We start from the raw sequence: 27,348 nt of genomic DNA on the forward strand, positions 1-27,348 counted from the left end.
TTTCCCTACTCCAAAATTATGACAATATTATTCATTATCTTATAGAATATTTGTTTTTTACATTTTACATTTAGATGTATCTGGGACTAAGTTTCCTGTATGGTGTGAGGTAAGGGACAATTTTTTTTTTTCCTCTTATGGATAGTCAGTCGACTCAACATCATTTACTGGAAATACCGTCCTTTTATTTATTTATTTATTTTTGTGGTACGCGGGCCTCTCGCTGTTGTGGCCTCTCCCGTTGTGGAGCACAGGCTCCGGATGCGCAGGCTCAGCGGCCATGGCTCACGGGCCCAGCCACTCCGCGGCATGTGGGCTCTTCCCGGACCGGGGCACGAACCTGCGTCCCCTGCATCGGCAGGCGGACTCTCAACCACTGCGCCACCAGGGAAGCCCAATATCGTCCTTTTATTACTGTAGTACCATTTTTGTCATAAATCAAGTGTCTATTTGAGGATGGCTCTGTCTGTGGATTCCTTATTTAGTTCTATCTGTGTATTTTTCCTTTTCACAATACTACACTGTCTGAATTAATGTACATTAATAATAAAATTTTATATCCTTCAGTGCAAGTCTTTCTACCTTGTTGTAATTGTTGATCTCTTGCTTGTCTCCCCTGCTTTCTCTTCTTCCTGTTCTTTCTTCTTCTCTTCCTCCTTCAAGGTTATTCCTAGCTATTTGCTAAGTTGAAGAGTTTGTCAAGTTAAACACACACAAACATATACCTAAACAACTAGGATTTGATTGATAATTGCCTTGAATCTATAGATCAGTTTGGGGAACTGACATCTGTGTAATATTGAATCTTCTAGTCCATGTGCATAGTGTCTCTCTTCATTTATTTAGGCTATCTTTAGTTTCCCTCAATGCTGTTTTGTAGTTTTCTGTGTAGATGTCTTGCCTATGTCTCATATAGTGTATTGCTAGGTATTTATTTATTTATTTTGATGTTATTGTCAATGATATATCTTTTAGAAATTACATTTTCTAACTCTTTTTGCTAGTATATAGACATGCAATTAACTCTAGTATATTGATCTTATATCCAGCAACCTTGATAAATCACTTTTTAATTCTAATAATCTGTAGTTTTGTTTTTAAAAATTTTTTCATGTGTACAATTATATTATTGTTGAATGATAACAGTTTAATGTCTCCTTTTCAGTCCTTAAGGCTTTTATGTCTCTTGCCTTGTTGTATGGGCTAAAACCTCCTATGCTATGCTGAGTTCTAAGTTCCTTCATGGTTTCCTCTTTGACCCATGGGTCATTTAGAAGGATGATGATTAATTTCTAATCATATGGGGATTTTCGTAGTGAAGTTTTATATTGATTTATAGCTTGATTCCTCTATAGTCAGACAACATACTTTGTATTATTTTATTCCTCTGACAATTTTAAGCCCTACTTTCTTTAGGGCTGAGCTTATGGTCATTTTTGTAAACATTCCTGTGTACTTAAAAAGAACTCATATTTGGCAGTTGTTTGATACTGTGTTCTATATAAGTATATCAATTAAATAAAATTTGTTAATTGTGTAGTTCAAATATTCTATATCCTTATTGCATTTTTGTATATTTCTTCCATCAGTTACTAAGAGTAGAATGTAAAACTCTCCCACTGATGATTGTGGATTTGTGTATTTCTCCTTGTAGTTCTGTCAGTATTTGCTGTATAAGTTTGGAGGCTGTTTTATTAGATGTGGACAAATTTAGAATACACTATCTTTCTGGTGAATTGAAACTTTTACCATTATGAAATGCATGCCTTTATTTCTAGTAATGCTTTTTTTAATATCAAAATCTACTTTGTTTTATTCTAGTATAGCTACACCAGCTTTCATGAGTATGTGTGTAGTATAAAATTTCCGACCCTTTTGTTTTCAGCTTTTTAAGATTTGTATATTTATTTCATGTGTGTCTTGTAAGTAGCATATAGTTCTATTTTTTAAACTCAGTTTTCATGATCTTTGTCTTCTAATTGAAACACTTAGTCCATATATATGCAATGTAATTACTAGGAAATTTGATTTTAAATCCACCATTTTCTATTTCTCTTGTCTTTTCTGTTCTCTTTTTTCTCTCTTTTTGCCTATTTGGCGCTAATGGAGTATATTTAAATATTTCATCTTTGTCCTGGTGAGTTATTCATTTTAAACATTAATTTTAAACATTACCCTAGAGATTACAGTAGTCCCCCCTTATCCATGGTTTTGCTTTCCATGGTTTTGGCTACCCATGGTCAACTGCAGTCCGAAAATATTGAATGGAAAATTTCAGAAATAATTCATAAGTTTAAAATTGTGTGCTGTGTTGAATGGTATGATGAAATCTCACACCCTCCTTCAGTGTCCCACCTGGGATTCCCAACCATAGACATCATATTCTCCTGACATCCAATCATCAGCATCATCATGGCTTGATGATCCAGGATCACCCCAAGCGGAAGATCCATCTTCTGATGTATTGTCAGAAGGTCAATAGTAGTCTAACACTACAACACAATTCCTACGTCATTCATCTCAATTCATCTCATCAGGCAGGCATTTTAATCTTACATTATCTTAAGGAGGGTGAGTACAATAAGATATTTTGAGAGGGAGAGACCACATTCACATAACTTTTATTACAGTATATTGTTATAATTGTTCTACTTCATTATTAGTTATTATTGTTAATCTTTTATTGTGCCTAATATTTTTTTAACAAATTTATTTATTTTATTTATTTGTTTTTGGCTGCTTTGGGTCTTCGTTGCTGCACACGGACCTTCCTAGTTGTGGCGAGTGGGGGCTACTCTTCGTTGCGGTGTGCAGGCTTCTCATTGCAGTAGTTTCTCTTGTGGTGCATGGGCTCTAGGCGTGCAGCACACGGGCTCAGTAGTTGTGGCTCGCGGGCTCTAGAGTACAGGTTCAGTAGTTGTGGTGCATGGGCTTAGTTGCTCCGTGGCACGTGGGATTTTCCCAGACCAGGGATCGAACCTGTGTCCCCTGAATCAGCAAGCGGATTCTCAACCACTGCGCCACCAGGGAAGCCCTGTGCCTAATTTATAAATTAAACTTGATCACAGATATATATGTATAGGAAAATCATATTATACTCAGGGTTCAGAAGTATCCATGGTTTCAGGCTGGGGGTCTTGGAACATATCCCCCATAGATAAGCGGGGGGTGGATTACCATACACCATGCTTTTTTTTTTTTTTGCGGTACGTGGGCCTCTCCCTCTGCAGAGCACAGCCTTCCGGACGCGAAGGCTCAGCAGCCATGGCTCACGGGCCCAGCCGCTCCGCGGCATGTGGGATCCTCCCCGACCAGGGCACGAACCCATGTCCCCTGCATTGGCAGGCAGACTCTCCACCACTGCGCCACTAGGGAAGCCCCACCATGCATTTTGACTTGTCAGTGTCCAGTATAAAATAGTACTTTTACCTTTTTCTGTAAAATGGCAGAAGATTTTAACTTCTTTTACACACTCCTGACTTTCATGCTATGCTGTTATGCTCTTTCTATTTTTAATAATTACAGAAAACATTATTATTGTTCTTTGCAGTCAGTATTCATTAGATTTTTTCTTGCTCTTTTCCCTTTTTATATCTGTAAGCTCCCATCTAGGATTTAATGTTTTTCCTTAATAATATCCTTCTGTATTTCCTTTAGCGCCTTTCTACTGGGGATACATGTTCTCAGTTAGTGTTTGTCTGAAAATGTCTTTGTTTTGGCTTGATTTCTTAAATATATTTTCTCAGTGTATAGAATTCTAGATTGGCATTTTCTTTCAGTACTTTGAAGGTATTTAATGATCTTTTTGTTTTCATTGTTTCTGTTGAGCTGTCAGTTTTTGCTCTTTTTTAAATTGAAGTATAGTTGATTTACAATACTGTGTTAGTTTCAGGTGTACAGCAAAATGATACAGTTTCATATATATATATATATATGTATATGCATACATATATATATATATAATTTTTCAGATTCTTTTCCATTATAGGTTATTACAAGATAATGAATATAGTCCCCTGTGCTATACAGTAAATCCTTGTTGTTTATCTATTTTGTATATAGTAATGTGTATCTGTTCATCCCATCCTCCTAATTTATCCCTCTCCCACCTTTCGCCTTTGGTAACCATAAGTTTGTTTCCTATGTCTGTGAGTCTGTTTCTGTTTTGTAAATATGTTTGCTTATGCTGTTTTTTAGATTCCATGTATAAGTGATAACATATAATATTTGTCTTTCTCTGTCTGACTTACTTCACTTAGTATGATAATCTCTAGGTCCATCCATGTTGCTGCAAATGACAATATTTCATTCTTTTCTATGACTAGTATTCCATTGTATATATATATACTACATCTTTACCCATTCATCTGTTGATGGACACTTAGATTGCTTCCATGTCTTGGCTATTATAAATAGTGCTGCTATGAACATTGGGGTGCATGTGTCTTTCCAAATTAGGGTTTTTGTTTTTTCTGGATATATGCCCAGGAGTAGGATTGCTGGATCATATGGTAACTCTATTTTTAGTTTTTTAAGGAACTTCCATACTGTTTTCCATAGTGGCTGTACTAATTTACATTCCCACCAACAGTGTAGGAGGGTTCCCTTTTTGCCACACTCTCTCCAGCATTTTTTATCTGTAGACTTTTCGATGATGGCCATTCTGACTGGTGTGAGGTGATACCTCATTGTAGTTTTGATTTGCATTTCTCTAATTTTAGCAATGTTGAGCACCTTTTCATGTGCCTGTTGGCCATCTGTATGTCTTCTTTGGAGAAATGTCTATTTAGGTCTTCCGCCCACTTTTTAATTTTTATTTTTTTTTACTGAGTTGTATGAGCTCTTTGTGTATTTTGGAAATTAAGCCCTTGTCGGTTGTTTCATTTGCAAATAATTTCTCCCATTCTGTAGATTCTCTTTTCATTTTATTTATGGTTTCTTTCGTTGTGCAAAAGCTTATAAGTTTGATTAGGTCCCATTTGTTTATGTTTTCTTTTCTTTCTTTTGCCTTGGAGGATTGATTTAAGAAAATATTGTTACGATTTATGTCAGAGAATATTTTGCCTATGTTCTCTTCCAGGAGTTTTATGGTGTCATGTCTTATATTTAAGTTTTTAAGCCATTTTGAGTTTATTTTTTTGTACGGTATGAGGGAGTGTTCTAACTTCACTGATTTACATGTGACTGTTCAGCTTTCCCAACACCACTTGCTGAAGAGACTGTCTTTTCTCCATTGCCTCCTTTGTGGAAGATTAATTGACCATAGGTGTTTGGGTTTATTTCTGGGCTCTCTATTCTGTTCCAGTGACCTATATGTCTGTTTTTGTGCCAACATTTGTGCCAACACAATGCTGTTTTGATCACTCTAGCTTTGTAGTATTGTCTGAAGTCTGGAGGGGTTATGCCTCCAGCTATGTTATTTTTCCTCAGGATTGCTTTGGCAATTCTGGATCTTTTGTGGTTCCATATAAATTTTAGGGTTATTTCTTCTAGTTCTGTGGAAAAGGTCATGGGTAATTTGATAGGGTTCACATTAAATCTGTAAATTGCTTTGGGTAGTATGGCCATTTTAACTATATTCATTCTTCCAATCCAGGAGCATGGCATATCTTTCCATTTCCTTGAATCATCTTCAATTTCCTTTATCAATGTTTTACGGTTTGCAGTGTATAAGTCTTACACCTGCTTGGTTAGATTTATTCCTAGGTGGTTTATTTTTTGGATGAGATTTAAATGGGTTTTTTAAAAAACTTTCTGTTATTTCATTGCTAATGTAAAGAAATGCAACAGATTTCTGTATGTTAATCTTGTATCCTGCTACCTTGCTGAATTCATTTATCAGTTCTAATAGTTTTTGTGTTGAATCTTAAGGGTTTTCTATATAGAGTATCATGTCGTCTGCATATAATGACAATTTTACCTCTTCCCTTCTGATTTGGATACGTTTTATTTCTTTTTCTTGTCTGATTGCTATGGCTAGGACTTCCAATACTATGTTGAATAGAGTGGTGAGAGTGGGCGTCCTTGTCTCATTCCAGAATTTGGTGAGAAGTCTTTTAGCTTTTCACCACTGAGTATTATGTTGGCTGTGGATTTGTCATAAATGGCTTTTATTATGTTGAGATATGTTCCCTTTGTACTCACTTTGGGGAGAGTTTTTATCATGAATGGAAGTTGAGTATTATCAAATGCATTTTCTGCATCTATTGAGATGATCATGTGGTTTTTGTCTTTTGTTGATGTGGTGTATCACACTGATTGATTTGCATATATTGAATCATCCTTGAGACCCTGGGATGAATCCAGCTTGATCATGTTCTATGATCCTTTTTATATGTTCTTGGATTCAGTTTGCAAATATTTTGTTGAGGATTTTTGTATCTTTATTCATCAAAGATATTGGCATGTAATTTTTTTTTTTGGTAGTGTCTTTGTCTTGTTTTGGTATCAGAGTGATGGTGGATTCATAGAGTGACTTTGGGAGTGTTCCCTCATTTTCATTCTTTTGGGAGATTTTGAGAAGGATAAGTATAAGTTCTTCTTTGTATGTTTGATAGAATCCCCCAATGAAGCCATCTGGTCCTGGACTTTTGTTTGCAGGGATTTAAAAAAAAATCACAAATTCTATTTTACTTCTTATGATTGGTCTATTCAAATTATCTGTTTCTTCTTGATTCAGTTTTAGCAGGCTGTATGTTTCTACAAACTTGTCCATTTCTTCTAGGTTTTCTATTTTTTGGCATATAACTGTTCATAGTATTTTCTTATGATTTCTGTTTTTGGATTTCTGTGGCGTTGGTTGTTATTTCTCCTCTTTCTTTTCTTATTTTGTTTATTTGGGTCCTCTCTCTTTTCTTCTTGGTAAGCCTGGTCAGAGGTTTGTTGATTTTATTTATACTTTCAAAAACCTAGCTCTTGGTTTTATTGATATTTTTCTATTTTTTTTAAATCTCTATTTTATTCATTTCCTCTCTGGTCTTTATTATTTGCTCTCTTATCTTTATTATTTCCTTCCTTTTGCTGACTTTAGGTTTTGTTTTTTCTTCTTTTTCTAATTCTTTTAGGTGGTGGGTTAGGTTGTTTATTTGGGATTTTTCTTGTTTTTGAGGAAGGCCTGTAATGCTATAAACTTCCTTCTTAGGACTGCTTTTGCTGCATCCCATAGATTTTTTTTTTTTAATTTAAAAAATTTTATTGAAGTATAGTTGATTTACAATGTTGTGTTAATTTCTGCTGTACAGTGAAATGATTCAGTTATATATATATATATATATATATCTGTCTTTTGTTGCATCCCATAGATTTTGTATGGTTGTGTTTTCATTGTTGTTTTTCTCAAGGTATTTAAAAAATTTCCTCTTTGATTCCATTGTTGACCCATTGGTTTTTTTAGTAGCAGGTTGTTTAGTCTCCATGTGATCATTTTTTCTCGTTTTCTTTTCTGTGGTTGATTTCTAGTTTCATGCCAAGTTGTTGCTCTTTTGAAGGTTAAACTGCCTTCTTTTTTTCTTTTGAAAACTATTCTTTTTTTTTTTTTCTGTTTGATTGAAATTTTCTTTTTTTTCCAGTTTTATTAAGAAATAATTAACATGTCACTATATAAGTTTAAGGTGTACAGCATGATGGTTTGATTTGTATATATTGTGAAACTATTATTGCAGTAAGTTTAACTAACATCCATCATCTCATATATCAACACAAAGAAAAGAAAGGAAAAAAAGTTTTTCTCCTTGTGATGAGAAATCAGGATTTACTCTCTTAACAACTTTCTTATATATCATACAGAAGTGTTAACTATAATCATCATGTTGTACCTTACACCCTTAGTACTTATTTATCTTATAACTGGAAATTTGTACTCACAACTTCTTTATCTGTTTATCCATTGATGGACACTTAGGTTGCTTCCATGTCGTGGCTATTGTAATAATGCTGCTGTGAACATGGGGGTGTAGTTATCTTTTCAAGTTAGTATTTTTGTCTCCTTTGGATATATTTCCAGAAGTGGAAATGGTAGTTTCCACTCATGGGGTTCCATGTCAATGAATCTTATTCCTATGTTTTCTTCTAGGATTTTCATGGTTTCAGGTCTTACAGTTAAGTCTTTAATCCATTTCAAGTTAATTTTTGTGAGTAGATAGGGATCCAGTTTCATTCTTTTACATGTGAATATCCACTTATCCTAGCACCACTTATTGAAGAAACTATTTTTTCTCCATTTGAGTACTCTTGGCTCCCTTTGTCAAATATTAATTGACCATATATGCTTGGGTTTATTTCTGGGCTCTCAGTTCTATTCCATTGGTCGTATGTCTGTTTCTATGCTGGTACCATACTGTTTTGATTACTATAGCTTTATAGTGTAGCCTGAAATCAGGGAAAGTGATGCCTCCTGCTTTGTTCTTTTGCAGGATTTCTTTGGCTGTTTGAGGTCTTTTGCGGCTCCATATAAATTTTAGGAGTGTTTTTTACATCCATAAAACATGCCATTGTAATATTGACAGAATTGCATTGAATCTATAGATGGCTTTTGGTAGTATTGAAATTTTAACAATATTAATTCTTTCAGTTCATTAACATAGGATGCCTTTCCATTTATTTGTGTCGTTGATTTCTTTCATCAACGTCTTGTAGTTTTCACACTAGAGATCTTTCACCTTCTTGGTTAAGTTTATTCTAAGTATTTTATAGTTTTTGATGCTATTGTAAATGAAATTGATTTCTTTATCTCTTTTTCATAAAATGCATTGTTAGTATATAGAAATGCTACTGATTTTTGTATCTTAATTTTGTATCCTGCACCTTTACTGAATTCATTGATCTAACAGTTTTCTTGTTGGGTCTTTAGGATTTTATATATATAAAATAATGTCATCTGCAAATAGAGACAGGTTTATATCTTCCTTTACAATTTTCATACATTTTATTTCTTTTTCTTGCCTGATTGCTCTAGCTGGGACTTTCAGTACTATGTTGAATAAGAGTGGTGAGAGTGGGTACTTTGTCTTGTTCCTGATCTTAGAGGAAAAGCTTTCAACCTTCCACCATTGAGTATGATGTTAGCCATGGGCTTGTTATATATGGCCTTTATTATGTTGAGATATTTTTCTTCTATGCTTAATTTGTTAAGAGTTTTTTTTTGTTTGTTTGTTTTTTTGTTTTTTTGTTAAGAGTTTTTATCATGAATTTTGAGTTTTGTCATATGCTTTTCCTGCATTTGTTGAGGTAATCTTATGATTCTTTTCTTTCATTCTACTAATGTAATGTATCATATTTATTGATTTGTGTATGTTGAACCATTTTTGCATTCCACAGATAAATCTCACTTGACCATGGTGAACGATCCTTTTCATGTGCTGCTGAATTCAGTTTGCTAGTATTTTACTGAGAATTTTTGTATCTATATTCATCAGGGATATTGACCTTTAGTTTTTTAGTAGTGACCTATCTGTGGTCTCCTGAATATCTGGTGTGTTCACCAAAGTTCCTCACTTTGGCTACATTGGAAATACAGTGCATCTCTAGCACAATGTGACCTATAAAATCTCTGTTCAGCTTTCAGCCATTATGTATGTGTTCTCTGCTAGTCCTTGTGAAGTTTTTCTGTGAGACCATGCAGTTTAGGATTAAGCCAAGGACCTGAGGAGCATCCTTACACAGATTTATGGGACCTCTTCTCTGGCACTCCCTGCTGTTCCCACTTTACTCACAAATTCCAGTTGCATGAGCACTTCTTCACTCTGATGTTTCCTCTACCCACCGAAAATGCTAATTACTAATTGGGTTTCACTTCTCTTTGCTGCAGTTTGCAAGTGTTCCCAGGCAGAAAACCAAGGTGAATGTAGAACTTAATTTGTGTGTTCCCCTCTTTTCAGAGGATTGCAACCTTGTGTTAAAATCTATGCCCAGTGTCAGAAACAAGTTGCTTTATACATTTTGTCCAGTTGAAGGGTAAGTCCAGTACATTCTTAAAACATCATGGCTGTAACTGGAAGTTCCCTTATTTCTTCAACAATGGCTTATACCATATTCTCATCCTTCTTTCTGGAATTCCAGTGACACATATGTTACATCTTTTCTCCCATGTCTTCTATGAATATTTTTTTGTATTCTCCTCTCTCATTTCATCTTTCTGTGCTTCATTCTGAATCTTTTTGTCTGACTTTTCTTCCCCATCATTAATTGTTAACTTCCCAAATGTATTCTTAATTTTGTTAATTGTATTTTTAAGTTCTAGAATTTCCATTTGGTTCTTTAAAAATTCCGATATCTGATGATATTCTCTGTCTCTTACTTTATAGAATATATTAAGCATAGTTATTTTAAAGTCTTTGCCTGATAATTCAATATTCCAGATCTCTGGAGATTCTGATTCTATTGTCATTTCTTTTTTTTTTTTTCTGGTCTTTGTATTTGTATTTTTTTAAATTGTGTGCAAGATATTAGATAGAAAAACTATGGAGTTAATTTGAGGTTTAGGATTAAGTTATGTTTCTTCAGAGAGTATTTGTGTGTTTGCTTCTGGCAGGAGGCTGTAGAATTGGTAACCCAGGTCACTTTAATGCAGCTCAGAAAAAAAAATCTGTGGTCAATTCTTGAGATGATTTGAAGCTGGTCTTCAGTCCCTGTGAGGGTTGGTCTATTTCTCGTTCCTCTTTACTCCTAGGGTGTGACCTTTTGGGACCTCTACCCACAGCCCAGGGAGATTTTTAGGTTTCCCATTCCTTGGTAGTCACCCAATTCCAAATTTAGTTCCCCTATTTCAGAGAGTCTGTTGAAATCTGCTCATCTTGTGGAATTGGCAGAAAGAGGAATAGGCAAAGGAGAAAGAGTGGCCTCAAATGCCAGGCCTACCTTTTGGCAATCCCATTTTCTTTTGGATCATGGCCCCATAATTCTCCCATGCAATTCTCTGGGTTTTTGTTTGTTTATTTCCTTTTGCATTTAATGTTGTCCGTTTTTCTAATTGTTCTCATTAGGAGAACTGACTTGAATTTATTTGTCTATTGTTTCTGGAGAAATGGAACCCAGACTTTTTTTAATGTAATATTTTCAATGGTGAAATGAAGGCCATATATATTTTTTGAGGTCAGGCATATTTAAGAATGTCTTTCTATTTCTTCACACATGAAAGAAACCTCTGCCTCACTGTGCAAAATATGTAAAAATTGCTTCATAGTTTTCTGGAATTTCAGAGTTATAGAAGACAAATCTTAGACCAGTGATTTTTATCTGTTACAGGAGTTACCTTAGTTGTTCTTAATTCTTGGAGCCTTATCTATTTATTTAAAAAATACCCTTTTCTTAAATATTTCTATATAAGTTATCTTTTCATTAATTTCTATAATGTGAAGAACACTTTCAATCTGCAAATTCAGGTCCTTTTTTCAGGAAATTTCACATTAATGAAATTTTAAATTATTGCTTTCTTCAAATTATCTTGGTTTATTCCTCAGGAACACCTGTAATTCATAGGTCATGTTTTCATTTTCTGTGCTGTGTAGCTGTTAATAGCCACTATTTTCCATACATTTATCTTTTCCTCTATATTCTTAGTTTTTCAGGTTGGTTTACTCTATAACTTACTTGACATTTCCCCCAAATCAGCTCTATTTATTGCACTGAATGAGGGTCTCTAATTTTGCTATCTAATTTTTAGTTTAATTACATTTATCATGTCTCTTACCTAACTCTATTTTTATCTCGTTCTGTTAGTGTCCTATGTCACCCTGAATTTCTGTGACTGTCTACTCCTGTTTTTATAGAGGTCTTATGTTCTTGCTTCATGTTGCAGATGCCACACACTTTCCTAAAATCTTTTGATTCATTGACTAGATAATTTTCAGACAAATGTTTTCTCTCAGATTTCAGTATACTATTTCATTTCCTTTGAAGTATACATTTGGTTGGGCCTTCATTTTTTTAAAAAAATCAATTTTGTTGAGATATAATTTTCATGCAATAAAATGACCCATTTTAAGCATTGTTTGATAACTTTTGACAAGTGTATACACTAATGTAACCAAAGCTGTAATCAACATATGGGACATTTCCATCACCCCACAAATATCTCCTAGTTTTATTTTCAGTCCATCCACCATAGGCAACCACTGATCTGCTTTTTGTCATTATAGACTAGTTTTGCCTGTCCTAGGATTTCATATGAATGGAATCGTATAGAATGTACTATTTTTGTGTCTGCTTATTTCACTCAGCATTATGTTTTTAAAATTTATCCATGTTGATATATAAGTAGTTCATGTTTTAAAATGTTGAGTAGTAATGCATTGTATGGCTATATCAGTTTATCCATTCACTTCTTGATGAACATTTTACCTATTATGAGTAAAGCTATAAACATTCATATAAAAGTGTTTTTATGAAGATATACATTTATTTATTTTGATAAATAACTGGCAATGAAAATGCTGGATTATATGGTAAGTGTATTTTATAAGAAATGTCCAAACACTTCTTCAAAAGTGGTTGTACCATTTTATACTCCCTCCAGAAGTATATGAGAGTTCTAGTTCTATATTATTATCAACACTTGGGATTGTTGGTCTTTTAATGTTAGACATTCTGATGGTCAAGTAGTAATATCACTTTGTTGTTTAGTTTGCATTTCTCTGATGACTAATGCTAATGAACATCTTTACGGGTGCTTTTATATATATATATATATATATATATATATATACACACACACACATATGTTTTTGAAGTTATCAATGAAATCTTTTGCTCTTTTTTAAATTGGGTTGCTTGTCTATTATATGTTCAAAATAGAAGACTTTTTTCAGATATATGTATTCTTTTAATCAGGGGATTTCCTTTTCAGGTATTTCAAAGAGCAAAATTTTCTAATTTTGGTAAATTTCAGTGTATCGATTCTTTTTCTTTTATGGTTCTTTCCTCTCCCCTAAGGTTATAAGGAAATTCTCCTGTGTATTATTCTAGAAGTTTACAGTTTAAGCTTTTACATTTAAGTATATGATCCATTTGGAATTAATTTTTGTATATGGTGTGACGTAAGGGTTGACTTTTTCCCGTAAGGATATCCGATTGTTCCAGTTCAATTTGTTGAAAAAATTACTCTTTCCACATTGAATTACCTGGACTGTTTTGTTGAAAACCAATTGACCACATACGTGTGGATCAATTTCTATACCCCATATTTTATTTCATTGTCTGTCCTCTCACCAGTATCACACTATCTTGATTACTATAGTCTTTTAGTAAATCTCAAAATTATGTAGTGTAAATCCTCCAGATTTGTTCCTTTTCAAAATTGTTTGACTATTTTAGGACCTTTGCATTTTCATAGAAGTGTTACTATCAGCTTGTCAGTTTCTACAAAACAGTCTGATTGCATTTTGACTGGGATTACATTGAATATGTAGTTTAATCTGGGGGAGAATTGACCTCCTGAGAAAAGACTCAATATTGAGTCTTCTGACCCATAAACGTGGCATTTCTAGCCATTTATTTAGGTCGTATTTAATTTCTGTCAGCAATATTTGCTAGTTTTCAGTGTACAGGTCCTGTAGATATTTTGTTAAAGGTATTCCTAAATATTTTATGGGTTTGGGTGCTATTATAAATAGTGTTTTAAAATGTAATATTCTACTTGTTTATTGACATTATTTATATAGATATAATCGATTTTTGTATTTTGACTTTTATATCCTTGAACCTTCCTAAATTCACTTATTAATTTTTGTAGCTTATTTGTAAGTTTATTAAGATTTTCTGTATATATGATTATGCTTTCTTGCAAATAAAGATAATTAAAACTTTTTTTTCTTCTAATTTGTATGTCTGTCTGCCTGCCTACCTGCCTGCCTGCCTTCCTCTCTCTCTCTCCCTCCCTCCATTTCTTTCTTCCCTTCTTCCTTTCTCCTTTTCTTCTCTCATTGCACTGGCTCATAACTCCAGTTCAGTGTTGAATAGAAGTGCTGAGAGTGGATATCATTGTTTTTTTCCTTCATCTGTAGGGGGAAAGTGTTCAGACATTCACCATTAGACATGATGTTAGCTGTAGGATTTTCACAGATGCTTTTTATCATATTGAGGAAGTCCTCATCTATTCATAGTTTGCTGAGAGTTTTTATCATGAGTGAATATCTATTTTGGTCAAATGTGTTTTCTCCTATTAGATGATCATATGACTTCCCCCCTTAATTCTGTTAATAAGGTGAATTACATTGATTTACTTTGCAATGTTAAACCAACCTTGCATTCCTGGGGTAAATTCCACATTGTTGGCTATATTATATTGCCAGATTCAATTGGCCAATTTTTTGTTAAGTGATTCTGGTCCTGCATTTATGAGGGATATTGATTTAGTTTTCTTTTATTATAATGTTTTCATCTGTTTTTTTTTATAGAGTTATGAATGCTGGCTTCATAAAATGAGTTGGAAAGTGTTTCCTCCTCTTCTATTTTCTGAAAGAATTTATGTAAGATTTGTGTTATTTATCCCTTTAATAATTAATAGTGAATCCATCTGGTAAATCCATCTGGCCTTGGGGCTTTCTTTGTGGGAAGGTTTTACATTATGAATTCAATTTAACAATTATGGGGCGTTTAACTATCTACTTTTAATTGAGTTGAATTTTGTAATTGTGTAACCAAGTTTTTTGATGAATGTGGGCATTTTTTCCAACTTGTCCAATTTATTGGCATGTCTGCAGTATCTGCAGTGATGTCCTACCTTTCATTCCTGATATTGATAATTTACTTCTCTATTTTTTAATTCATCAGGCTACCTAGGGGCTTATCAATTTTATTGAACTTTCCAAAAAAAAAACCCAGCATTTGGTTTTATGACTTTTTCTGTTGGTTTTCTGTTTTCAATTTTATTGATTTCTGCTTCTATCTTTATTATTTTCTTCCTTCTACTAATATTTAATTTAATTTGCTCTTTTTCTATCTTATTAAGTAGAAGCATGAATCATTTATTTTGGACCTTTAAAATTTTCCAAAATAAGAATTTAAAGCTATAAATTTCCCTTTAAGCATTCCTTTAGTTGCATCCTACAAATTTGATATGCTGTGGTTTCATTGTATTTCAGAACAGAATATTTTATAATATTCCTTGTGATTTCTTCTTTGATTTATGGATTGAGTAGAAGTATATTTTTTTAAATGTACAGATATTTGGTGATTTTCCAGGTATATTTTTGTTATTTATTTCTAGTTTAATCCTATTGTGGTCAGAGAACATATTTTATTCTATCACTCCATCTAAATTTTTGGAGCTTACTTTATGAATGTGAATTTTGTCTTAGTAAATGTTACCTAGATGTGTCTGTTCCACAGTGATTGAGTGGAGAATTCTGTAGTTATCAATTGAGTCAAGTTGTTGAGAATGTTGTTCAAGTCTCCTATTTTTATTGACTTTTTTTGTCTTCTCATTTTATCAATTACTGAGAGAGGATTGTTCAAATTTACAACACTAATTATAGACTTATTTCTCCTTTTAGTTCTGTTAGTTTTGCTTCATGTAAATTGAAACTCTATCTTTAGATACACACATATTTATGACTGTTATGTTATCTTGATGAATTGACATTTTCATCAGTGTGAAACATCCTCCTTTGTTCCCAGTAATATTCTTTGTCCTGGAGTCTACTTGTCTGAATTCATATAGACACTCCAGCTTTCCTATGACTAGCATTTAAATGGTATAAGTTTTTCTATCGTTTAATTTTAACTTCTCTACCTTTGTATTTCAAGTGTGTTTCTCACAGGCAGCATATATTTGGTCATGCTTTTTGAAAAACTTAAATCCTATTTGACAATCTCTGTCTTTTAGACTATTTACATGTAATGTATTTATTGTTTAGGCTATTTATACTTAGTGTAATTACATATATGGTTGGGCTTGAGTTTATCATCTTGTGCTTGTTTTCTATTTTTCCCATCTATTCTTTGTTCCTTTTCATTTTAATATCTTGCCTTCTTTTGGTTAATTTTTACTATTCCATGTTTCTCTTTTTAAATTGTTAGTTATACCTCTTTTTAAAAAGAATACTCTACAGTTCTACAATTACAATATGCACCTTTAACTTCATAGTCTACCTTCAAGTAATATTATACTAGTTTACACGTATGCAAGAATCCTGTGCACTTTCATTTTCCCCTTCCCATCCTTTTAGTTTTTTATCAAATATTTTACTTCTATATATATAGAAAGTTGTTTGTAGTTATTCACTATATTTATCATGCCCAGAACTCTTTATGCCTTTGTGTAGGCCCTAGTATCCATCTGGTATCATTTTCCTTCAGCCTGAAGACCTTCCTTTAGCTTTTCTTGTCGTGGAACTCTCTTATCTTGTGTTTGCCTTCAAAGAGTCTTTATTTCATATTCATTTTTGAAGGATATTTTCACTGGGTCTAGAATTATAGGTTGACAGTTTTTTTCTTTCAGCCTATTAAAGATGTTGTTCCATTGTCTTCTGGCTTGCATTGTTTCTGATGAGAAGCCAGTGATCATTCTTATCTTTGTCCCTCTGTAAGTAATGTCTTTTTTTCCCCTGGTTGTTTTTAAGATATTTCTCTTTATCATTGGTTTTCATCAATTTGATTATAATGAGTTTTGGTGTTATTTTCTTTGCTTTTATTTTGCCTAAGATTCATTGAGCTTCTTGGATCTGTGGGTTTATAGTTTTCATCAAACTTGAAAGAATTTGGCCATTGCTTCTTCAAATTTTTGCCTCCACCCCCACCCCCACAACCTTGCTTCTTCTGGGCTTTTAACCACATGTATATTGCCTGATATTTTCCCACAGCTTACTGAAGCTCTATTTATTTTTCTTCCAGTACTTCAGTTTGGGTAGGATCTGTTGTTACATCTCTGAATTCACTGATCTTTTCTTCTGCATTGTCTAATCTTCCTTTAAGCCCATTCCGAGAATTTTTGATTTTTGATATTGTATTTTTAATTTTTAGAAATTCCATTTGGTTGTTTTATTATGTCCTGCATCTCTGTCCTCATTGTGTTCATGTTTTACTTTGAATATGTTTATAATAGCTGTTTTAAAGTCTTTGTTTGCTAATTACCTCATCTCTGTAGTTTCTGGGTTTGTTTATATTGGCCAATTTTTTTTCCCTAATTGTGGGTAATATTTTCTTGCATAATATTTTCTTCCCCTTTCAAATATCAAGTAATTTTTGACTGGATGCTGGACTTCATGAACATTATATTATTGAGTGTCTGGATTTTGCTGCCTTCCATTACAGTGCATTGAAGTTTGTTTTGGCAGCCAGCTTACTGGTGGATCAGCTTGACCCTTTCAAGCCTTGTTCTTAATATTTTCTTAGGGTGAACCTGGACTAGCCATTTCCCTAATGTTAGTTTAGCCCAACTACTAAGGTGTGACCTCCTAGAGTCTCAATTGAATATCCCAGGTTTTCACTGAGTTCCCTCCACTCTGGCTGGTTGAAGCTCAAATATCTCTCAGCCCTGTATGAGATGTAGGAATTATTAAGCTTACAGATCCCCCATAGTTTTCTCTAAGCAGCTTAATGGAGTTTTGCCTTACACATGCTCAGCTTAGTGTAAAGCCAAAGACCCAAAATGATTCCTACTCAGATATCTGGAGCTCTTTCTTTGCATAGATCCCTCGTCTTTGGTACTCTACCCAGCAAATTTAAGCCACTTTGCCTTTCTAAATTCTTTTTTGTCCCCTCAACTCAATGAAACCACCCTACTGTGCTTATCTTTCTACCTCTAGGACCAAGACCTGGAACTTGCTTCCAGGAAGAAACCAAGGGTTATTGTAGGACTCATTTCATTGTTTCTTCTCTCAAAGGTCATTGTCCTGTACTACCTGTAGTCAAGTTTCTTAAAACAGTTGTTTCATGTATTTTTTAGTTTTCTAGTTATTTATGGTAAGAGGGCGAGTCTAATACCAGTTACTCTGTCATTGTTGGAAGCAGAATTCTTGTCTGCCATGTTTATGCTATATTTTTGTTTTTATTTTCAAATAAAGGGAGGTCTATCATGAAAATATTTGACATATGGTAAGGTATGTAGATTGTCCTTGTATCAGAATCAACTGTGTTGCTTTTCCCAGTTACAAATACCTGGGCTTTGAGGTTCCAGGCATCATATTTTAAAAACCTTTACAGATGATTTGTGATACAAAACAAAAGCCAATAATCACTGGTCTAGTAAGCTTAAATCTAGTGTGACTTTGGTGAACTTAAAGGAGGTATTCTACAACCTGTGCTTAAGTTAGTGACACCCTGTAAAAATAGAATAAAAAGTTAGAGGAGTAGGACCTCCTAGATATTCCCACCATCCACATATAAAGCATTAATTTCTGGCAGAGCAGGAGTTTTTGGAGCTCTGATCAAGTGCTATGGCTGTTTCATGTTCTAATTTGTTTGTACCTGTGCCATAACAGTTGTTATATAGTTTAAATATTACTTTTATCTAAAAATGTCATGAACTTTTTCTTAATATTTATAAAGTGATCTGCAAATATTCTCATAATACATGGATTCAGAGATGGTTAGCAGATTTCATCTTGTATGCCAACTCTGTTTAGATTAGTGGTGACTTCCTGGAGCTCAGTGTTGAGAAATATTTTAAAGCCAGTTCTAGACTCAGCAGGCGTTCCATGTATTTGCAACTTCTGTACTGGTTGAAGGCACTCTTTTTTCTCTAGATTTCTCTAATTACACAAGAAAACTTGTTGCTACTCTATCTTGACTTTTCCACATGTAGGAAACAAATATGGAATGTCTTTATTTAAATTATTTCTTCATTCATCCATTCCTTACTCATTCATTTCCTCTTTCTTTCTCTCAAAAGATATAATCAATATGATATTATGTTATTATAGTAGTAGTTCTAGTCTGTACTTCTTTTTAAATAAATAGACCCATTGTGTATTTTTTTTAAGGTCACTGGTTCTGTTGACCATATTTTCCTGAATTCCAAATCAGACACATAATCTTATTCCTGGTCTAACAGTAGCATAGAAGAATTGAAGTTGGGACACTCTAGAAAATTTTACAAAATGTTCAGAGCACAAATTAGGCTCAGATCATTAATAACAAATATTTTTGGATTATAATTAGACATGTAACTAAGAATATCTTCTCATTTGCAGATTTTTATATATTAGGCCAACCACGGTCCTATAGGATTAGAATATGGCGATTTAGAAAAATGTCCTACTTTCAAACATAAAATCCTATTACATTTTTTTTTTTTATGGTGGAATATTGTTAGCTAAGTGCCTTGGGCTACAGAATCATCTGGATGTTGAGAAGTAATTGTAATTCTCTTTCTGATCTGTCTCAGATCACTTGGTTCTTGTCCTCATTCTGTGTGTATACTGTGTTGAGGAGTTGGGTATTAGCAAACTAGCAGAGGTTTAGACTGTGGCTAATGTGTGAGAGGGATGCATTTAGTTTGGGCAAGAAACTCATCTTTTCAGTCTCCACGTTTAATGGGGATGGGTGGGAAATGGAATGGTGGAGGTTGCCTTACTACTCATTTTATTTATTATTAATCTGAAACACTTCCTGGTGCCAAAAATCTAGGATGTTTAGCATAGTATACTATAGTGAAAAGAGCACAGTTTTGAGAACCAAGAGATATATGTTCTAGTCGTAGCTTTTCATTTACTAACTCTGTGACCATAGCAAACTACTTAACCTTTTAAATTTTAACTTACACATAAAATGAGGTTAATAATCTGCTGTATCTATCCCACAGGGTTGTTGGGAGGATCAAGTGAAAACATAGATATAAAAACTTCTAAGAATTTACTAATGGTATATCATTGTGAAATAATATTATGGTATCGGGTATGCCACCTATATTAGCTTGTCTCTCCCCATGGGAAAATGGATGGGGTTGTGATATCTTTGCTTAATTTAAAAATACTTCGTAGACTGAAAAAAAAATAATTATTTTAGGAAACCTTCTGATGATGGTTCTATTTAAGGAAAACTAGTGAAGTATCTGCTGTGTTTTTCCTATAGGGCATGAATAATGTCAGTGAGAAATACTCATCAGCTATGCTTTGCTTTACAGCTTGGAACCCCATCCACTGCCAGCACACTGAATGCCACAACGCAATTAACAAACCAGCTGTGAAGGTACTGTTTTATTGTACATGGTGCTGTATTATATTGTCAGTGGTCAAATTATCAGGAGCAAATTGCTGAATGAAATGGAGATTGCATCCTTCTCTGTAAAGCCAGAAGCCTGTACTCTGTGGTCATCTCAAATTACTGTACTCTACTTTGATCTGACTGTACTCTGGTGGATTGGTTCAACCAGAGCAATGAATAGTGATATCTGCAGATTTGGCTCTGAGTTCATAGCCAAGTGCTGTGGAGAACTGTGCTAATTACCAGAATAATTCTGGTGAAACACTTACATAGTTCTTGACTGATTTCTGTCTGGGCTAATAAACTCAGGGAAATGTACTTTGGCCCTGTTTTCATGTGTTTGCTACAAGTTATGAGTGGTCTAGTGTGTGACTATGTGAATTCAAGAGTTGTAGGACAAAAACAGATAAAATTGTTAAGTCTTAGCTCAGATCACAGATGTGACTTAGTTGAAATGACTGAGAGGTAGTTGGACAGCAAACACATGGAAAATTACAAAAGAGGTAAGGGAACAGTGGTTTAGAGAGGTCAAGTCACTCTCCTAAGGTCACGCAGACAGAACTAGGTACCTTGACTCTCAGCCTTATTCTTTTCCTACCACATCTAATTGGTTCTGTCCTGTTATAATCCTGAATCTTTGAAGTAGAAAATTAAGAAAAATAATTACACCACTTAACAAAATTACTTTTGGTATATTTGTCGGATACAACTCTTGGCTGGAGAGACCTGTGTCTGGATTTACAAGGGTTAATTTTTATAAATTCTGAGGAGTGGGAGTTAGGTCAAGTGATTAGAGTTCAAGTTGCTTTTTAGAACCTATTGTCAAGGAAGTTTGCCTCTCTTGTTCTATAGAGAGGTAGATTGTAAAGATTATCAAATAATAGAAAAATAATACTCTAATTTTTAGAAACAGAGTAGAAGAGGTAAAATGAGATATAAAAAATATAAATATAAATGGAACCCAAAAGAAATCTAAATGGAATAAAACATGTATTTCATATACCAAAAGTGGCACAGGAGTGCCAGTTATCACATTGTCATCTAGATATATCTTACCAACAAAGGACATCCTTATATTATTATGCTTGATCTCTGCTTTTGATGAAAGTAAATTGAATGAATTTATGCTGAGAAAGAGCAGGTGAGGGTAACCCACCAATGGAAGCTTAGTCCTCTCCCATTCTACGATGTGTACTCTTCCTCTGAACTTCCATAAACATTTGGGGTTCAAAGGTACTTTTCTTTGGTGTGAGGACATTTTGAACTACACACAAGTGAGTTCATATAGTATTCAGCTTAATTCTTCACAGTGGTGAGACTTTCACAATTCCCATAGTTTCTATATCTGTCCTTTCTTCTTTCTGCCTAAGTTACAATGCCCTCTTTTCGTTCACCCAGACATCAACAGAAAGGAGGTACTGAAAATCTGTTTAATTTTTCCAGTTATTTTTTCCTTGATTTTATGTCAGACTGCATTCTCGGGAGTCCTCTGACTTCCTGATTAGTAATCGTTTTTGGCTTCCTTCCCACAGAAGTCATCATGAATTAGAAATTCTCCCTCTCTTTAGGCAAACAGCCCAGTCTACTCCTCTGGCCTGGCCTCACTTTTCTCACAGGCCGTTCCCTATAGCCAGTCCTCCAGGATAAGCCAAACCATCCCACTTTCTGTCATTTTTTAATTGAGGTAAAATTCACATAACATAAAACTAACCATTTTTGAGTGGACAATTCAGTGGCATTTATCACATTCACAATGTTGTACAACCACTACCTCTATCAAGTTCCTAAACGTTTTTCTCACCCCCCCCTCAAATTTTACTTTCTCAATCCCAGTTTTCTTAAAGGGCTTCCTTTTACATTTTCACTCTATGCTTCCCAGAAAGGGAATATTCTTGTTGTCATTTCCTGTGCAGAGGCTGTTTTTGCATGACCACCAGTCTGGCTCAGGGTTATTCTTTCTTTACAGTACGAGCACTCCACAAACCCACAGAGATATGAGCATATGACATGTAAATCAAGGGTATCCAACATCCAGATGCTTACAGAATAATGTTAAATGAAAAAGAAATTATGAAGTGTACAGTATGATGCAAATGTAGTTTAAAAATTACATATATGGATTTTATATTCATCTTCATAGTGAACACCAACCAGTAATTCTCATCAAAATATTACCACTGATTGCATTGAAATGGAGGGTTAATGTGTTATTTAAATTTTCTTCTTTCCTTTTCTTCATTTCCTGAAGCCTTTACCTTGGGCATGTATTATATTTATATAGAGAAAATAACTATTTTTAAATGTAACAGTCAGATGTGAACATATTAATGTGGATATAAACTGACCTGTTCAGTGCGGAACAGGATTGACACTACTAGCCACAAATCTGAAGGGGTCATGTTAATTCATTTAACATGTCAGAGGTCAACTAGCTAACCTCTAATGACTCTACAGTTCTAACATCCTAGGAGTTTTTACTTTGGAATGGAATGAAAAGATATCTTTACCTGACAGAGGTATCAATGACTCATTAGAAATGAGAGTAAAGTACCTATACTGAAGAAGAGGTCTACATGGAGTGCATGGGAAAAACTCAGGGAAAATGGATTTATTTTCACAAAAAGCCTAATATCTCCATAATAGTGAGTTATACCTCTAGGCAGTAATGAACCAAACTTGGGTCTGCTCGCCTGTGTGCAGTAAAGCCAATCTACTGATACCGGCTGGTGGTGAAGGAAAGCACAGCATTTATTGTAAGGCGCCATACAAGTAGTCTGGGACAGCTAGTGCTGAAAACACCCTAACTGTCTGGTGGGTTTCAGCAAAGCATTTATAAAGGCCAGGTGGGGGCAGGGGGGAGGGGTCACAGGGTCTGTGATCAGCTCGTGCACAATTCTCCAATTGGTTGATGGTGAGGTAACACGGTGATGTCACAGGGGTTAACATTATCAATCCTTAGGTGCCAGTAGGTCTGGGGGCTACAAAGTGCTCGTGATCATGAAGTAGTTAATTTCTTCCATTTAGTGGTGGTTTTAGTATCTGTAAAACAACTCGGGAAATGTTCATCAGATACTGTTATATAACTAGGTATTTCGGAGAGGAGCTACAGCAGAGGATATGGGGGAAGGGTCTGTCTCGGGAAGGCCCCATAAGGTCCTGCTCAGTTACATAATGATTTGCCAAATAGAAAAGCAATATATATATATATATATTTTTTTTTTGCAGTAGGTTGCAAAAAAGTACTTTTAAGGCAAGAGCCAAAAGTTATGATAGGATCCTAAAATGAAAGTATGTTGGAAATTATATTTCATTATATCCCACTCTGCTTTTTGGTTTTACTTGGTCCTATTTGAAAATCACTTTATGAAATATTTGAATCTCAGATAATTAGCTAACACAGGAGTCAGCAAACTATGGCCGCAGTTAAATATGGCCTGCTGTCTGTTTTTGCAAGTAAAGTTTTATTGGAACACAGCTGTGCTCTTTTGCTTACATATTGTCTCTGGCTGCTTTTATGGTACAACAGCAGAGTTGAGTAGTTGTGACAGAGAACTTATGCCCCACGAAGCCTGAAATATTTACTTCCCGGCCATTTACAGAAAGTTGCCAATCCCTGATTTAACACACCAGAAAGTACTTATTCACTGTATCAAAGGAAGCATGAAACTTACCTAAGGAAAATTTTCACACTGGGCCTCTAGCACCAGGGAATATATAATTTACAGATTTTGATGGTATAATTATTTAAATTTAGGAATTCTAACTCTTACTTCCCCAACCATTGAAACTCCTAAGGGTTTTGACTTTAAATGACAGGCTGCTTGGATCATAAGTTCGGTTCATTTATCCCCTTCAAATCATTAAAAAAAAAAAAAAAAGCCTAAAGAAAAGGCAGAGTGAAGTTCTAGAAGAATTTGTGTACTAGGCATGTTAACTGCATACTCAGCTGTAGCGTAGATTGATTACTTCTTGAAGGGCAGGAACAGAATTCAAAACAACTTTGAGACTTCCCTGGTGATGCAGTGGTTAAGAATCCACCTGCCAGTGCAGGGGACACAGGTTTGAGCCCTGGTCCAGGAAGATCCCACATGCCATGGAGCAACTAAGCTCATGTGCCACAATTACTGAGCCTGAGCTTTAGAGCCTGTGAGCCATAACTGCCGAGCCCGTGCTCCACAACTATTGAAGCCCGTGTGCCTAGAGCCCATGCTCTGCAATAAGAGAAGCCACTGCTTCTCATTGCAACTAGAGAAAGCCCAAGCGCAGCAACGAAAACCAGCGCAGCCAAAAAAAAAAAAAAAAAGACTTCGGTAAGTCATAGACATTTAAACCAATGCAAAGTACAAAATTCATTTTTTACTAGTCATTGAATATTTTGTCCATTTGATTTAAAACATCCAGATATTTGAAATATCCTAATGATCAATTTAAGATTAATACTTTAATCTCTGTACTTACACTAATGAAAACAGGCATAAATAACTCAAAATTGAACAGAGCACTACAGGGTTAAACAAACTACAGTTCATATGTGGAAGAAAAAAACTACCTGAAGTTGAAAGTTGGATATATAGAACTTATTCCAGAGTAAGAAAAGTGAATCACTCAATGTTAGATTTAACGCTAAGTTTTCTGAATGAGGTCTATCTTGAGAAGCAAAATTCTCTACTGCCAGCATTTCGGTAACAGTTATGATTTTTAAATCTTAATAATACATTTTCCTTTTCCCAAAGAGAGATTACTGTGTTTACTGCATTAAAGAAGGAGTTACTATATGAGTAATACAGAAGCAATTTGAACAGCCACTGAAGAGGATTTTTTTTTTTTTTTTTTAACATCTTTATTGGGGTATAATTGCTTTACAATGGTGTGTTAGTTTCTGCTTTATAACAGAGTGAGTCAGTTATACATATATATATGTTCCCATATCTCTTTTTGGCTGTGTTGGGTCTTCGTTGCTGCGCGTGGGCTTTCTCTAGTTGCGGTGAGCCGGGGCTACTCTTTATTGCGGTGCGCGGGCTTCTCATTGTCGTGGCTTCTCTTGTTGCGGAGCATGGGCTCTAGGCGCACAGGCTTCAGTAGTTGTGGCACATGGGCTCAGTAGTTGTGGCTCGTGGGCTTTACAGTGCAGGCTCAGTAGTTGTGGAGCGCGGGCTTAGTTGCTCCGCAGCAGGTGGGATCTTCCTGGGCCAGGGCACGAACCTGTGTCCCCTGCATTGGCAGGTGGATTCTTAACCATTGAGCCACCAGGGAAACCCACAAGATGATTTTTTATCTTTATAGAATGAGGGTGGATTTCTTTTTAAAAAATAATTAATTAATTAATTAATTAATTTTTGGCTGCGTTGGGTCTTCGTTGCTGTGCGCGGGCTTTCTCTAGTTGTGGCAAGTGGGGGCTACTCTTCATTGTGGTGCGCAGGCTTCTCATTGCGGTGGCTTCTCTTGTTGTGGATCAAGGGCTCTAGGTGCACAGGCTTCAGTAGTTGTGGCTCAGTAGCTGCAGCTCACGGGCTCTAGAGTGCAGGCTCAGAAGTTGTGGTGCACGGGCTTAGTTGCTCCGCAGCATGTGGGATCCTCCCAGACCAGGGCTTGAACTCGTGTCCTCTGCATTGGCAGGCAGATTCTTAACCACTGCACCACCAGGGAAGTCCAGAGAGTGGATTTCTTGACACTATTTGTGACTTGAATTGCAAATAACAGGAGAAATGAAAAACCACAGCAGCCACATTTAAACCTCCAATGTGGGAAAACAGTTATAGGTTGAATGGGTTTTACTGAAAATATTTATTCTACTTTGCTTTCGAAAATCTATTATTGAAACATTTGTGCGCTTGATATAGGGAACGTGATAAACAGGAGAGTTCATTCTGTCTTTTCATGTGTTTCAGATGTGTATAGACCCCTCCCTGTCTGTAGCTTTGGGTGATAAACCACCCCCATTGTATCTCTGTGAAGAATGCAGCCAGAGGATTGCAGGGTAGGTATAAGAAAAGGAAATAGGGCTACAATGAGAAGAGAAGAATAATCACTTCGACTTAAATTGGTTGTTACCTTCATTTTCCACTAGCCTCTCTGTTTTTTAAAGGTTAGTTTGTCAGATATTTAATATATATCAAACTTTCATTTGAAAAGATTTCAGCTCTGAAAAATTGCAGTATTTCTCTCCATGTGACAAGAGAAAGCAATTCCACTTGATAAAGCAGCTCCACTCTTCAAGTGACCCTGTGAAAAAGGCCGCAGAGAAAAATAAAAGAAAGCTGTGGTTTTCAAACATGACATAAAATTCATATGGGTTTTCTATGCTTGTTCGTTTCACAGAATCACACTGAGCTTTGTACAAATCATGCTGTATTTTGGTTGACTTAATTAGCATCTGGAAAGTATCATTTAAAGATAACTGAATATGATGAAATGCCTATAATTTATTATTTAGATGGAATGCATTAGACATTTAAAAAGTTTTTATGATAGTGCTCTTAATTACACATCCTTTATATTAAAAGCCTTTTAGCAATAGCGTGCAGCTTATAAACATTCATGTGAAAGGGTAACATTGCAACAAAGTTCAAAAATGAATTCTGTTTTTCTTTATAGGGACCACAGTGAATGGTTGATTGATGTTCTTCTGCCGCAAGGTATGGCTTACTTCAGAAGGGATGAGTAATGAGTAATCATGACTAATGGCACCGTTGATTTTTCTCCTTTTGTACTGTTTTATTTTACAAAGACAGCAACCAAAGTATTACTTTCTGTGCGTATTCACTGATATGAAGCATGATATCAATGTCTTGCTTGTAATATACCCACACATTTAATAATGAGGGAAGAGGTATCATCTCTGCCACAATTAGAGGTAGGTGTTGGAATTAGGATTCTGTATGACCAAAGCTGGATTCTGCCTTAAGGGGTTTTCTGTGTATATAACAGGTGTTGCCAGTGATAGGTTTGCTGTCCAAGTCAGAAAGGAAATAAGGAACATCAGTGAGAAGAGCATAAATAATGGGTCTTCTCCTGCCACGGTTACCAGCTCTGTGTTTTTAGGGAAAATTATTTAATCGCTCTGAGAGTCAGTTTCCCCTTCAGTAAAATGGGGATAAATATATCTGACCCATCTCAATGAAAAGACGAGATTGTAATGCTTGCAGTTTGTTAGAGTTCTGAAAGCTGTGCCTGATAATTTGGCAGGTTGCAGACAGAGTGTTTCCCTAC

The 27,348-nt window shown here is 35.0% G+C and overlaps 1 protein-coding gene across 1 annotated transcript in view; it reads left to right on the top strand.

Moving 5' to 3' along the window:
* UNC79 (unc-79 subunit of NALCN channel complex) overlaps window positions 1–27,348 on the top strand; it is a gene marked incomplete at its 3' end in the record, with an annotated part of 146,213 nt that overhangs the window by 46,127 nt on the left and 72,738 nt on the right. The window contains exons 9-11 of the mRNA XM_007454732.1: window positions 20,060–20,124; window positions 26,028–26,116; window positions 26,734–26,774. Coding sequence (XP_007454794.1) covers window positions 20,060–20,124; window positions 26,028–26,116; window positions 26,734–26,774 — 195 coding nt within the window. The remainder of the gene's footprint in view (window positions 1–20,059; window positions 20,125–26,027; window positions 26,117–26,733; window positions 26,775–27,348) is intronic.

Source organism: Lipotes vexillifer, unplaced genomic scaffold (genome assembly GCF_000442215.2).
Source record: "Lipotes vexillifer unplaced genomic scaffold, Lipotes_vexillifer_v1.1 scaffold1126, whole genome shotgun sequence".
Lineage (NCBI taxonomy): Eukaryota > Metazoa > Chordata > Mammalia > Artiodactyla > Lipotidae > Lipotes > Lipotes vexillifer.